Below are 15,089 nucleotides of genomic sequence, written 5' to 3'. Positions count from 1 at the left end.
CAGTGGTCTGACTGGTGTCACCGTAATGTTCTGGAGACCGAATGATAGTCCATTTCTAGTGGTAGAAAGCTGACTGACACAGACACTTAGCATGAGGCTACACCCTCAATAAATTGTTGCGGCTATTAACTATGGAGACGGTACAGTGGCTCTCTTGAAAGTGGCTTATATGGAGGTTTTTTTCAGAGAGCGGTTCAAATGTCTTCATATAGTACCTCTTGTGTGTCAGGCATTAGGTAAGATGTTGCATATTCAGAAGCGGGCAATCAACATGCACACAGTACCAGTCTTTGTGGAGTATTATAAAGTAGAGGTCTTCCAAGTCAGCATTTTAGAGTTGCTATTTCCATACCTTTGAATCAATCAGGGAGAGGGACCATTTAGCGTGTCATCACAGGAATTGCAGACACTCTTTAGAAGATCCGGGACTCGCGGTACAACAAACAGTGGCCCTGTGAGTCCGATCTGTTCCTATTTTGCAGAGGAGGTAACTTTCTGAAGCCAAGCCCTCTCCCTGTGGTCACCGGCAGGCAGGGAACACGGCTGACTCTGAAGACAACTTTGGACACCAAGGGTGGGCCGCCGCGCCGACTCCACCTCAGGTGCGGCCCGTCTGCCTCTCCAGGCAACCTGGATGCGCAGTGGGCAGGATCTGTGGGCTATTTTTGGCGTTTCATCACATGTACAGAAGGTGGGATGAACGAAGCCGGGCATTATGGCGCACTGTTCTGTAATCCTGTAATCCCAGTACCTGGGAGGCTGAGGCAGCGGATTCCAGGTTGAGAACAGCTTCAGCAACTTAGCGAAACTCTGGCAGCCAAGTGAGACTCTGTTTCAGAGCACAAAATAAAAAGGGGTAGGAGGCATAGCTCAGAGGTAAAATACCCTGGGATCAATCCCCAGTACCCCAGTAATTCAGTAATTATATAAATAAGAATTATTGCAGCCGTTCCATCTAATAATATACCATCGCTGCTGCGTGGTATATACTGTCTGGTCATCCAGCAGCTTCCTCTTCGTCCTTCGCCTCATGACTATTTTGACAAACTCTATTCCTGTGTCTTCCCCCAAATGCCGGCACGTGCCGGGGTGGAGTCCAGTCGGTCTTTTCTTGCCTGGTGCTCTCTCCGCAGGCACAGCCTGTCCTTCACTACCTGCATTGCCCTCCTCTCCTGTGTGACAGCCCTCCAGCTCAGCCTCAGGGATCACACCTTGCGTTTAAGAAACTGAGAGCTGACGTAGCATCAACGGTGTTATCAGTGTTATATAAATGAGCCCATGAGGCTGTGTGTATTGGTCCTTAGGTTTTTTTTCTTCTTCTTTTTTTTGTAATGGAGATTGAACCCAGGGGTATTCTTTCTCTGAGCTACACCCCAAGCACTATAGTTTTGAGGGTCTCACTAAGTTACTGAGGCTGGCCTCAAACCTGTGATCCTCCTATCTCAGCCTCCCAGATAATGGAATTATAGGTGTGTGCCACCATGCCTAGATTCTTAGGATTTTTACTTCTTCACTGCAGACAGAGACCCATTGGCTCAAAAGCCCACTAGCTCCAAACTCAAACTTTACCCATCCAACTTTTAGACTAAATAAGCAGATGTTTAGCCGTGTATGACCTTCCTGTAAAAATGCACCCGGGACTTGTTAGCAATGCACAGCCAGCTCAGGCCATAAGGACCCTAGGTGGTTGTTGTCCTTTGAGCTTCTGACTCGCAGGCCTGTGGTGACACTGCTGGCTGAGCGAAGCCCCTCCACCCTCCCTTCCCACTGGGCTCCCTCTGCCCTCGTATTGGAGATGACTTGAAACTCTGGGCTCTTCCCTCCTCACAGGAAGCCTCCTCGGGAATAAACTACCCTTACCTCAACTCGGCTCTTCTGTGATGAGAACACTGCACCTGAGCAAGGGCTTAAGTGAGGTCTCTGAAGGTCAGCAAAAGCAATTCTCCGGGCCTGGGGTCTGCAGCCCAGAGCAGAGCTGCCCCTCTGAACTGACACAGCTGAGATGTGGTCAGCAGTGCCCTTGCCAAGTCCATGTGAAGTACCCTGAAGCAGTGCTGCCCCATCCTGATGTAGTTTTGACATTGATTAATATAATTTCCTGTAATGCATGCTCATTTATATATGACTGCGGAGTAGTGAAATAAAGAGGAATAATCAACAATACTGCATCTAGTGATTATGAAAGTTTTAAAGTCAAGTATTTCCTAAAGTCAGAATATCACAGAAAACTTGGGGTAGGAGGTTTTATTTCAGGAAAAATAACAAAATCCCAGAACAACATCTGGTGGTACACACTTGTAATCCTAGTAGTTGGGAGGTTGAGAAAGGAGGATTGCATGTTGGATGCCAGCCTCAGCAATTTAGCAAGGCCCTCCACAACTTAGTGAGACCCTATTTCAAAATAAAATAGGGCTTGGGGTAAAGCTCAGAGGTAGAACACCCCTGAGTTCAATCCCAGTAACACAACACACACACACACACACACACACACACACACACACACACCACCACCACCACCACCACCACCACCACCACCACCACCACCACCACCACCACCACCACCACCACACAACAACAACAACAACAACAAGAACAACAACAACAAATAAAAATAAATTCCAGGAAACTATGATGTTACTATTCTCACCACAAGCCTGTTAATAGTAGACAAATTACTTTTTTAAAATGCTTGATCATTAGGATAAAATGGCCATTAAAATTTTCTCCCTTAATAAAGTCCTTTAAAACTTCATGAAAATAACAAGAGAATTTAGGTAACAGACATGATGAATGTGTGGAATCTTGCCCAGACAATCCAATCGCTCCATAACAAGAATGCCAACAATGGACACTCATCAGACTCACAAAAGATGATTACCATTTTATCGTGAATATAGTCAATTGCTAACTGAAGTACTGAAAAATCATCATTATATTATGTAGACTGGTGGTTCTTAACCCTGGCTACACACGAGCTTTTTATGAAATGCCTGGTCCCCTCCTTCAAACACTCTGATGAATTCACAGAGGATGATGCTGAGCACCGTGCTACACCAGCTGTCGGAGGCCCGGCAGTGCCACTCCCATTAGGTAAGAAATAGTTGTTACAAAGGCTTTTTCTTCAAGTACATCTAAAATTTTACATACAGAAAAAATATTATTCTCAAAAATTGTATTTTGGCAGCTGGACATGGTGGTGCAAGCTTGTAATCCCTGCGCTTGGGAGGCTGAGACAGGAGGATCACACAGGTTCAAAGCCAGCCTCAGCTACTTAGTGAGGCTCTCAGCAACTTAGTGAGACCCTGTTTCCAAATAAAGTATAAAAATAGGTCTGGGAGTATAGCCTGGGGGTAGAAAAGCCCCCAGATTCCACCCTCAGTACCACCCCCCCAAAAAAATTGTATTTTGGCAAGATATACCATAATTAAGTCTTTGAAGAAGTATTCTTGGACTTTACATACATGGATGTAAGAGATATGCTAAAAGATGAATCCAAATACTGATATATATATACATACATGACTGAAAATAACAAAATCAGAAGAACTGAGTTTACTATCTAAGTAGGATATAAATTTCAAGATTATTTTGATATGAAAATTATTCTTAATTTCTTTTCCCTTCATATTATGGGATAAAAATCTAAACCTTTATTTTTGCTTGGCCTGCCTACTCATATGCTAAATAAAATCATATAGTTACATAATCTGAAATAAAAGATCAATTTACACTGATAATCTTCCTGATGAATGCATTATTAAAAAAGGAAACAATGCTCTGCCATGTTACTTGCAAAGACACTGTCTCAACAAAAAACAAGAGGACTGAATAAATTATGAGAGTTCAAACAGTGTTTAAGATGGAACCTGAAATAGCTTTTCAGAAAAAAAAAACTCTGATGAAATTCTTACTTTTACTTGTGAAAATCTATTCTATTTTGGAATACAATGAGAGAGGATCCTGTTGGTCTACAACTGGGCAGACACAGCCTCGACAGTGGCCTTTTTCCCTTTCTTCTTGGGTTTTAAAGGAAGTTGTGCAGGCCTCCTTCCCTCTCGCCTTGGCGCTTGGAGCACTAGCCACTCCAGCTCCACCTCATGACTACACCTTCCTCCTTCAGCGGCACCTCTCCTTTTCTTTCTGTCCCTTCCTTGGTCATTCTCTTTTTAGTTTCAAAACTGGATGAAGAGACCCAGGTTACTGATGAAGACATGTAGCTTTCCTCAAGAACTCTGCCTTCTAAATGTGCTCCTTGCTGATTGGGTTCAGTGCTCGCATGCTTCAGCCCAGATTCCTAGAGAAGGCTCAGCCATGAGAACACAACACTCCAAGTAGGAAATGTGGGCCATTCTCTCATCTTAACCCTAGCGACACAGGGCTTCTCGTTCTCGGGTCCCACAGGCTTCTGAATGGTATAGTCTAATGGCAATATGGCAGATGGGACAAAACAAAGCTGTCCGGGTGTCTGTTAGCCTTTTGGGCAAGGCCTGAAGCAGTGTGAAATCAATGGCCTCATCCGCGACTCCAGTGTCTTAAGAAGTCAGCACTCTGCTTCTTGATCTCCTCAGGGGACAGTTATCAGTGGCTTCCTTCTCCTTACTCAGAAGACATGCACATTCCCCAGGTGACTATTCAAAAAGTCAACGCCGAGTGGTCAACTCAACAAACTGACTCAAAAAAAGAAACCAATTAATTTCAGTTTACCGGGTTTGTCTTTGCAAACCCCCTTTTAATTAATTCCTCTTAGACTTCTTCCTGGTATAGTTATCCCAAAATGACAGAGAAATAGCTAAAATAAAAGTACTGTGTTGATCCTTAAAATACCTGAACATGAAATAGTCCCAATTTTGTACTTATACATATAAGTTACTGTGCATTGGTCTCAAACGTGCGATCTCAAGCTCTTTCTATTTTGAGAAGGTTGTGCTAAGTTGCCCAGGCTGGCTCAAACTTGATCCTTCTGCCTCAGCTTCCCAGGTAGCTGATTAGATGTGCACCACCATGCTGGTGGTGAACACACACACACACACACACACACACACACACACACACACACACACACACATTTTTTCTAAGGAGCTAAAAAAAAAGGTGTGAATTGGCTAGTGGCTTCCTGTGAATCCCTGTGCTGCCTGTGTGCGGAGTAGTCCCACAGCCCAGCTCTTATGTCCCAAGACTTCCCTTCTCTAAAATCTGTCTGCTCAAGAGAGCCCTGGCCTTCATGTTTCCTTAGAGGGATCAATGCATTGCTCGCCTCCTCCTGAATATGCTTACCTGACGTTTTTGCAAATATTTGACCCTATTCACGTGTATCCAGCACAAATCTTTGGAGTCTTTGCTGGAAACAGGTCATTCCAAAGCATGAGCACCATGGTCAGGTAATACTTCAGTAACACTTTCCTGTTTCTATTGACATCCAAGACAACCTGGAGTTCAGTCCAGCAACCACAATAACACCAGGACACACAGCCATGAAGCTGAACTGAGCAGTGAGCTCTGCAAAGGCAGGCCCTTCCACGTCAAGTCCTCCGCCTCTGCTCTGATGTCCACGAGGAACTTCTCTAGAGGGTCGTCTATGCTGTTTGTTTAGCAGCACCTCAGCTCCCTACCTGTTACAGGACAGTACCATTACCTTCCTCAGTTGTGATACTCCAGAACGTCTCTGGACATTGCCTGTCCCCCAGATTATCCCTTGTGAAAAAATACTGAAGCTTTCAGTATAATAATCCAACAAGGAAGTCTCAAGGTCTTACAACAGTTTTATTACACTACCACAAAAAGACGATTGTCAACTCCAAGGATTACACAATGGCCTATAATACGCTGGGGTATAGCAGACATTTGAGCCAAAACTGAGGCTAGGAACTTGAGTAGCTATTATCTTTTATGTTTGGTACTGGGGATTGAATTCAGGAGTGTTCTCCCTCTGAGCTATACCCCTAGCCCAATTTTCTTTTGAAACATGGTCTCACTACATTGCCGAGGGCCTCACTTAATGGTTGAGGCTGTCCTCAAGCCTATGATCCCGCTATCTGAGCTTCCCAAGTCCTGAATTACAGGTGTATGCTGCTGCCTGGCTGCTGTTCTCCTTATTATGCACGTGATTACCCTCGAGTCCAGATTTAGGCTAAGGATGCCTACTAAGGCAAAACACCCTACATGCCAATAGACATCTTATTCCACATCTATAGGTCAGTTGCCAATTGAGTGGTTGGATTCTAGGTACTGCTACACAATTTATTTTATTTTACTATCTTCCAATAAAAAAATGCTTTTCAGACTATGGGAAGCTATGCCTTAATTGAAAGCAAGCTGTACAGCATTGTATCATAGTCACCTGAGTTAACACTGGCAAAAGTATTGTATGCACTAAAAAGCAGGTTCTATAGGTTCCACAGTTTGATTAGACAAAAATAAGTTTGAAAACAACTTAGAATAGAAATGTTCATTCAGAGCCAGGCATGGTGGCATATACTTAAAATCCCAGCATTTGGGAGGCTGAGGCAGGAGGATCACGGTTCACAGACAGCCTTGGCTACTTAGTGAGGCACTCTGTAATTTAGTGAGACTGTTTCAAAATAAAGAATAAAAAATTGGGCTAGGGGGTGTAGCTCAGAGGCAGAATGCCCCTGGGTTCAATCCCCAGCAAAAAACACACACACACACACACACACACACACACACACACACACACACAGAGAGAAATGCTTATTCAGACTTAAGAAATTATTAAGTTATTTAGAAAAATTTTAATTTCATCTTCTATACTGGTATTTCTTCTAGAAATATTTGTTTTAATTAGACTTTTAACTGCTACAACAAAGACTTTTTTTCAAATTACCACCAGGGGAGTTGGTGTTATATTCCATTTTTACAAAATGTAACTGATAGAACTTTACTTACAGCTGTTTTGGTCTCTCTGGATCCTGCTACTTCTGTGTGGAAGGGTTGGCTACTCTCACTCACCACAAAACAGGAGTTGGCTTGAAGCCCCTGATCTTCAGGCTCAGGCCAGTCTATTCGTGCAGAATCCTGGAGCCTGTTTCAAAGGACTCCCTGCTGAGACAGGCATGGGGTGCTGTGACACTTGCTGGACTCACTCACATGACATTGTCGTCCTTTCCTTCTTCCTTCCAGCCTCACGTCAGCTTCTTGTCTTTTCTAATCCATGTCCTGAATCCAGGCCCATGTCTTCCCACTCTTTTTTATTACTGAGATAAGGTTGGTAGGGGTTTGTATGTATATTATTAGTACATACAACATATATGGCTCAACATTTTAATCTGAGTTCCCTAATTTTTATATATGCCCAAGTGCACACTCAGAAGGGCTTGCTCAGCCTATGACCCCAATCAAAGGAAAAATAAAGATGGAAATTATTTGAGAAACAAAAAGTATGTTTTTTATTACAGGAGAATTTTTTTAAAAACCACCACCACCCAAAAAATTTGAAACTCTTCAGGGCTGGATGTGGCTCAGAGGTAGAGCATTAGCGTGGCATGCCTAAGGCCCAGCTTTGGAGGGGAAAAAAATTGATACTTTAGAAAAACTTATGAAATGATAAAAACACATGGCAAGTACCATAGGTTCAACTACAGTACAAGTCATTCAACATAAAAGAAAACTTGGCCTGTTTTACTTTATACAATGTACTTTATTTTACACTTACTCAGTTTTCTTTGGACCACATGCTGGAGTTTAACAATGATCAAACTGCTCCGCCAGCAATTCTCAAATCCAACAGCAGTTTCCTTTTAAATGTATCCATTTTTGTTTAAGAAATATAAGGAGTCTGGCTTTTTATAATTTATGTAAAGTTTGTTTTTATTACAAGGCTTTTTAAATCACTTGGGACCCAGCATGTCCTTAGGCTTTACCCACTCGTCGAACTGCTCTGCTGTGAGGAAGCCGAGTTCAATAGCAGTCTCCTTCAAGGTCGATCCATTTTTGTGAGCAGTCTTAGCAATCTTTGCTGCCTTGTCATACCCTAGAGAGAAAATGGACAATGCAGGAGTCAGTAGTGAAAATTAGTTTTCTAAAGCAAAAGATGATCATTCCTCACTTTATTTTGATGCTTTTGGACCTTTTCTTTGACATATTTTGCTTATGGTACTTGGAATTGAACCCAAGGGCTTTCTAAGATGTCTAGCCTACACCCCCAGACCTTTTTATTCTTTTTGAGACAGGGTCTTGCTAAGTTTCTGTGCAGACTGGCCCCAAACCTGTGATCCTCCTGCATCAGCCTCCTAAGTACTGAGATAAAAAGAGTAATAAGCCACCATGCTTGGTGATGTACCTTATTTAAAAAAAAATTAATAGTAATTATCTTGTTAGTTGTTACTTCTCAGGTAGAACAAACATTTACTTTTCTTAAGAAACACAGACTTAAACATACCTCACTTTCTGCAACACACTAATATTTTCACAAGGAAAAACAGAGCACTAAGACATATCTTTCTAAAGAAGCATTAACAAGCTAAATGCTCCAGTCTGGAAGAAAATATAGTGCCACAGGACTGGCATTGTAGTGACAGGCCCTGAGGGAGAAGTCCCTCAGTGAAGGAGAAGCCAGAGCTCTGGGGAAAGATGCACCTTCTACCTGCTTCTAGTGGCTCCCATCCAGTGCTACATTCCCTACCCTCTCCTCAGGCATTATAAGAATACAGGTGTGGAAGTCTTAGCAAAAACAGATACTTGTGAAGATCACAGGCATCCTGTTGACATTTATTTATTTATTTATTTATTTATTTATTTATTTATTTATTTTTGGTACTGGGGATGGAACCCTTCTACCTTTGGGCTACACTCCCAGACCTATTTTATATATTTTTTAAATTTGGAAACAGGGTCTCTTAAGTCAGAGAGGTTGGCTTCAAACCTGCGTGATCCTCCTGTCTCTACCTCCCAAGCATGGGGGATTACAAGTGTGCACCACCACGCCCAGCTAGTTACTTATTTTTTTAATTAAAAAAAGGAACTGAGCAACTTGGCAGTTTGTCTTGACAATGTAATTTGTTTAAAAAATCAAAAAACAAAAGGCAAAAAGCAAGAATAAAGTTGAAACCAACATGGGGGGAAAAAAGAAAAAAATGACCAGAGGAATATGACCAAAGGAAAGAATCTTGCTGAAGCAATGATTGTTACCCAAACAAGGTGTTACATATCTTTATACAGTTATTAACAAAACAGACTATTGGCATGGACCAGACTAGCTTTGAAAAAGAGTTCTCATAGGAAATGTCAATCAATTTATATTCTGTGCATTTATATTAATGATGACTTCAAAGTCTAAGCAACAACACTTAGTTCTCAAGTTCCACAAACCAGTGTTAAACAGAAAGTCTGTTCTATAACAGGACACTGAAAAGCTGTGGTTTGGAGGGTTGCATGTTTCATGCTGAGTCAACAAGTAAGGTGGTATTTGACCATAACATCCCTGTGTTGCTTCTAATAAGGCTTTTATTTCACATTAAACTGATTCCAAGAAAGATTTCTTTCAGATGTAGGAGACACCAACCTTTAACTGTTTGGGCAAAACGTGCTGAAATGAAGATCTGATGAAACAATTTTTATTCGAACTTCTGTGCAACAATTCTCATGGGTCAAAGCATTACCAGTCTCAGTGTCACATAAAAACCAGAGACCATGCTGCACTCAGTTATCTAAGCAGTAGGATGAGCTCTAACTTTGTAGATCTGAAATAGCAGCTTGAGGAGAAGCCAACAGAAAATCTGCCTTGAAAGTTCAGGATTATAAAAGCAGGTTTTATAGTAGTAACCATATTGTGCCAAATGATTACATCATAACTTGTTCTAAACAAGAAAACTAAAGTCTACATCGACTAGCTCAGAGGGAAGGAAGGGAAAAGGCTTTATAGACACATCACAGCATAATGCAATCACTGCTTCAAAACCTACACAAACCTACACAAGTCAAACAGTTTGTTTCATGGGAATCACCGTGGACAGTCTATAGTCAAGGTCTGTATGTTGGATTCTACATGATGAAATAATTGCAATTCTGGGCAGTCTTGCAACACAAAACCATGGCTTTAACAAACTATATTTTCCTTCCTTTCTCTACAAGAGAGCAATAAACATATACCCCCCCCCCCCTTTCTTTTAGTTGGTCACTTTCCATATCTGATTGGATAAAACAAACTCCAAAGCATTGTGGCGCATCTGTCAAAGGTAAATAAACAAATCCATTCCTTGTTGGTAATGAGCCAGTGCCACCTAGTGACACTGTGGGTCTTACAGAGAGCTTTCCAACCATCTGAACTCTATCAGCATTTTGTATGTTTCAAATGCTACTTCTGAGTATTATATATTTCAAAGGAAGAATAATGGATCAAGTTTTCTGAAAAAACTACGACACTAAAAAGTTATAAATATGAGAGCCAATTTCAGATATTTTAAGAGATTTTATTGAAACAATGTCCCAGAGGAATTTGCTATCCACAAACACTGATCCAGTATTCTCTAAAAAATTTTCAGCTTTTAATTTTGCATTCTAAATGCTAATATTCCTGGAACACTTACCTATATGTGGATTAAGAGCAGTCACCAACATTAAAGACTCATTCATTAGCTTGTTGATCCTGTCCGTGTTGGCCTGGATCCCTACCACACAGTTTTCTGTGAAGGAAACTGAAGCATCTCCCAGCAGTCTGGCTGAGTGTAACACATTTTTAATCTTTGAGAAAGAGAAAGAGAGCCATTACTAAACACAATTTCTTCTTTGTCCAATGACATATATTATTTGCTGATTCATACTAAATATGTAATTCATTAAACATATAAAACTTTTACAAATAGTAAGGTACTACCCCAAGAAAACAAATTTGAAAAAAAAAATCATGAAATTTTGAGGGCACAGAAATTAAAAAAAAAAAAAAAAAGATGGAAAAAAAAACCCATAAATACAAATAACCAAACCATAAGATAACCCATGGTGAATATATAAAACAGGTCTGAAGAGTTAGGGACCACAATGAAAAAAAATTTAATTCCAGCTGTAGAAACTGCTGAAGTCCTACATGATACAGAGGACTTGGACAGCCAGTGATGGATGTGCAAGAGGTAAAGAAGCAAAGGTACAGAAATTAGAAAGTCCAGCATGTGCTTGAGGCAAAAGGTATTGTCAAGGTGCCCCAGTTTTTAATGATTGCCCAGGTTTTTTTGCTTAACAAATATTCACTTTCCAAACTACTAAGATAAATTCACATCCTTTATATCTTTTGGTCTAAAATCCCAGGGTCATGCCGGGCATGGTGGTGCACGCTTGTAATCCCCGCACTTGGGAGGCATAGACCAGAGGATTGCGCAGGTTTGAAGCCAGCCTTGCTGGCTTAAGAATTCCAAATAAAATATAAAATAGGTCTGGGAGTGTAGCCCAGAGGTAGAAGGGTTCCATCCCCACTACCACCAAAATAAATAAATAAATAAAACCCCAGGGTCTGAAAATTAAGTCTTCTAACAAGAGACTACTAGAAGGCACTGCACTGATGCTAATATTATATGGCAAATGTTATCTTGATCTATTTTCTAATAAAACAACAATATAAAAAATACGTTTACAAAATCATCACTGAGACAATTTCTCCCCAGTTCTCCTCTTGTCCCCTCCCAGGATCTCTCTGGTTTTGCCTCTTCCCCATTTCCTGGTGACATTATTGTGTCCACCAAAACTGTTATTTTTCCTTCACTTTCAGAAAGATGGAGCAAGACAGCATCATCTTTCATCCACAATAAATTATAAAGACCAACAATAAGTGACTCGTATGCATCTATACATGCCAGGTAGCTGGTAATTCTTTGGAAACTGATCTGGAAGCAAAAGTTTATAGGTCTGAATTCTCTGGGCTGTCTTTAATTACCACTGGAACATATACCCAAGGACAGAAAAGAAAAAAAAAGAGAAAGAAAATACAATGTGAAATACAGAGTAGGATTCAATAAGTATTTAGTGAATAAGGAAATGAATATGCCTAATTATGTCATGTGCATATTCTTATCAAACTAAAATCAGACTCCACCATATGCCAACAGTAAATAAGCCTCGTATACATTTTCAATATGGTACTTTACACAAATCAAGGGCTCTAAATAGTGATGCAGCTCCACTTTCTGAAGCAAAGGAAACTAGATAAAAATTGACAACACTTTGTTCCAACTTTATAAAGATGAAGAAAAGGGAAGGGCTTTGTTCGATGCAATAAAGCCTCCAAGGTATGTGGAAGAGGAAAAACTAAGGTGAGAGAGCCCAGGAGAAAACAGGAGTGGAGAATGTGTCCTGGAGGGATGGTCGGCAGGGTGCCCTGTAGGGGAGTGTGGGACATCTCCTGGGAGAGAGTTGAGCCCAGTGGAGGGGCGAAACTGACTGCAGTGGTCAAAGCAGAGCCCAAGTGACCACAGGTGACTCTTGCAAGAGGACTAAGTGGAAAGGAAGGCGAACACAACTGAGCAGCCTCAGAAGGAGGCAGGGCTGCAGGAGAAGCTTTTTTTTTTTTTCTGACAACTGAGGAAACCTGACTGCTCCTGGTTACTGGCATCCCCAGTGGTAAGGAGACATTCTACTTCTAGAATTTTTCTTCCTATTAAAAAATGCAAGTCATAAAATCACATGCGCTAAGTCACCTATTCCCTAATACCAAGCGCTTTTCCTCTAACGTTAATAAGTGCTTGGCTTCCAACTGCTACTCTTATCATCCAACTACCCACTATAGAATCTTTAGAAACCATTATGAAAGAAAAAAAGCCTTTAGTCAAAAACAATTAAGAATCAAAATTTAGGCTTACCATCATTGGCTTGAAAACATTCAACTCAAAATGTCCATTGCTGCCTCCAACGGTAACAGCGACGTGATTCCCCATGACCTGAGCGGCGACCATGGTCATCGCTTCACACTGTGTGGGGTTCACCTTGCCTTTGAGGAAACCACCAGGGAGAGAATCTACATCAAATGTGCTCATGGTTTCATGTACCAGTTAAGATTAGGTTTTAGGTCAAATAAGCAATGAAAGAGCTAATCTCATTAAATAAGATGCAAGAAAACAGGATTGCTTTCATGAAACAAACTAACCAAAGAAAAGGGATGGATGAGCAGCCACAAATTGAGTCACTCAATGACTAATGAGAAGCCACATATACACTTTAAATGCGGTGCGTGTCCACCCTCATGGCTCTCACTCATGTTATATTTATGAAGCCAGGTACAGAACACAATTGGAGAAATGTGGCCTCTACCCTTGCAGGGCTTGGAGGCTAGGAAGAGAGCTGGTAACTTCAATAGGTGAGGGGGCAATCCAAAAGTTGAAACTGCTATGGAAGCACTTAGAAGAGAGACATTTCACCAACACCCTGGCGGCATCTTGTCAAATTGGAAGTTCCCTATCCATCCCGTGAGTTTCTGGAACTCTACCACCCTAGTAATATCCCTCTGACAAGCTCAAGTTTGGATCAAACACCCCAGGTTCCTCTGACCCATGCAAGGTAACACTTGGGAGATATTTCTTTATCCATGACTCTCTGTGTCTCTTTTTTAAGACAGTCAACCTTGAATTTGAAATCACTAAACAAAAAATAATCTCATTTTGCTCTACTTGAGATTTAAAAGAATCTACAGCCAGAACTGTCTTTCTTATTATAAAAAAGTTACTTTCAGTTTTAGTGTAACAGATGTTGCTCTGCAGAGGCCTCCGGGCTTCTGATTTTCTGTCACTCAACTGTGGTACCTGCTAATGTGACCAGCATGTGCTTTCTGCTCTGCCCTCGGTCACTAGTGGGTGCTGAATAAAGAGAGCCCCTTCACTTGCTACTGAGGTGCCCCTCCAGGCCATGGTCAACGTATTAGCCATTCCTTGAATGCCACTGTTCACCTGGTGACTTTTGTCCACAGGCACTGCCCACACTTCTTCCCTTGAAACCAGCTATCACCAGCTGAGTCAATGCAATGACCTGCTAAGCTCTAGACACCCAGTGTTTGTGTCACCTCTCTCAGCCACAACCTGAGGCAAAACCTGAACTAAGAGCAGCTTGGTGCAACGTGTTAAATTCAACTTCCGCAATCACTTTAATTCTGTTCTAGAATTCTCTTGGTACTGGACTGTAAAGAACATACTTTGAGGTGAGGGAATCAACTGCAGGCTACCAGGTCAGATTCTTTCTTCCTAACTTGTTAGATGTTCCTGGAAGTCCTAATGCATAGTCTACAAAGATATATTGAAAGATGAGTGTCACATGTCCCCACCCAAATTTAGGATCCCATGAAATAAAAAGACGTTGCTCAAAAGCTGAGAGTACCTGGGATCTAATCAAATTCCAGCTCAAACATATACTAGCCATGTAATTACCTGGCATGATACTGCTTCCTGGTTCATTTTCAGGCAAGATCAGTTCTCCAAGACCAGACCGAGGACCAGAACCCAGGAAACGAATGTCATTTGCTATTTTCATCAGACTGCACGCGGTGGTGTTCATGGCTCCGCTGAGCTCAACCAGAGCGTCATGAGCAGCCAGAGCTTCAAACTTATTTGGAGCAGTGACAAAAGGCAGGCCTGAAGCAAAGAAAAGATAATCTGTGTGGGTAGACAGGTCAAATCAACAGCTAACCTCTACTTTCAGCAAGATAAACAGACAGTCTTAGTAAATGAAAATCAGAAACAGAAGGGAGGGGAAGCAGTGGCAGACCGCTAGCCTAGTCTGTGAGATGCCCTAAGTTGATCACAGCACTGCGAAACCAAAAACCAATCAGAAGCTGTACTTCAAGAAAATATGTTCATTTTAAGCCTCAAGCTACATCTAGATTTTTTTTTTTTAGCAGTCCTAGAGGAGCACAAAGGATCTGGTCTGGGCACATTCAGTGGCTGAAACTGCAAGGAAGAAAACAGAGCGGAAGAAAATCCACTTTCATCCTGCAAACACGTGCATGATGACTTCCCTTGAGTTGAAGAGTCAAGTAAAATCCACTCTGCTCTATCCCATACTACTCCTCTCTTAGTTCACAGCTGCTAAAATCTGTTTTCTCCTCTAGCCAAACACCTGGGTTTTCCCTCTGAGGGACAAAGGAGCATCATGTGTTAGATGTT

The 15,089-nt window shown here is 41.6% G+C and overlaps 1 protein-coding gene across 1 annotated transcript in view; it reads right to left on the bottom strand.

The window, feature by feature from the left end:
• Positions 1-7,844: 7,844 nt before the first annotated feature.
• The window catches only part of FH (fumarate hydratase), a gene marked incomplete at both ends in the record, with an annotated part of 33,394 nt that continues 26,149 nt past the window's right edge, over positions 7,845-15,089 (bottom strand). The window contains 4 exons of the mRNA XM_080698326.1: positions 7,845-7,987; positions 10,542-10,695; positions 12,801-12,928; positions 14,355-14,558. Of these exons, the coding sequence (XP_080554452.1) occupies positions 7,845-7,987; positions 10,542-10,695; positions 12,801-12,928; positions 14,355-14,558 (629 nt within the window). The remainder of the gene's footprint in view (positions 7,988-10,541; positions 10,696-12,800; positions 12,929-14,354; positions 14,559-15,089) is intronic.

The sequence above is a fragment of the Muscardinus avellanarius genome (assembly GCF_963383645.1).
Source record: "Muscardinus avellanarius genome assembly, chromosome: 7".
In the NCBI taxonomy this organism is placed as follows: Eukaryota; Metazoa; Chordata; class Mammalia; order Rodentia; family Gliridae; genus Muscardinus; species Muscardinus avellanarius.
The sequence above is the reverse complement of the archived record's forward strand: the minus strand, read 5'-3'. Positions and strand labels throughout refer to the sequence as shown.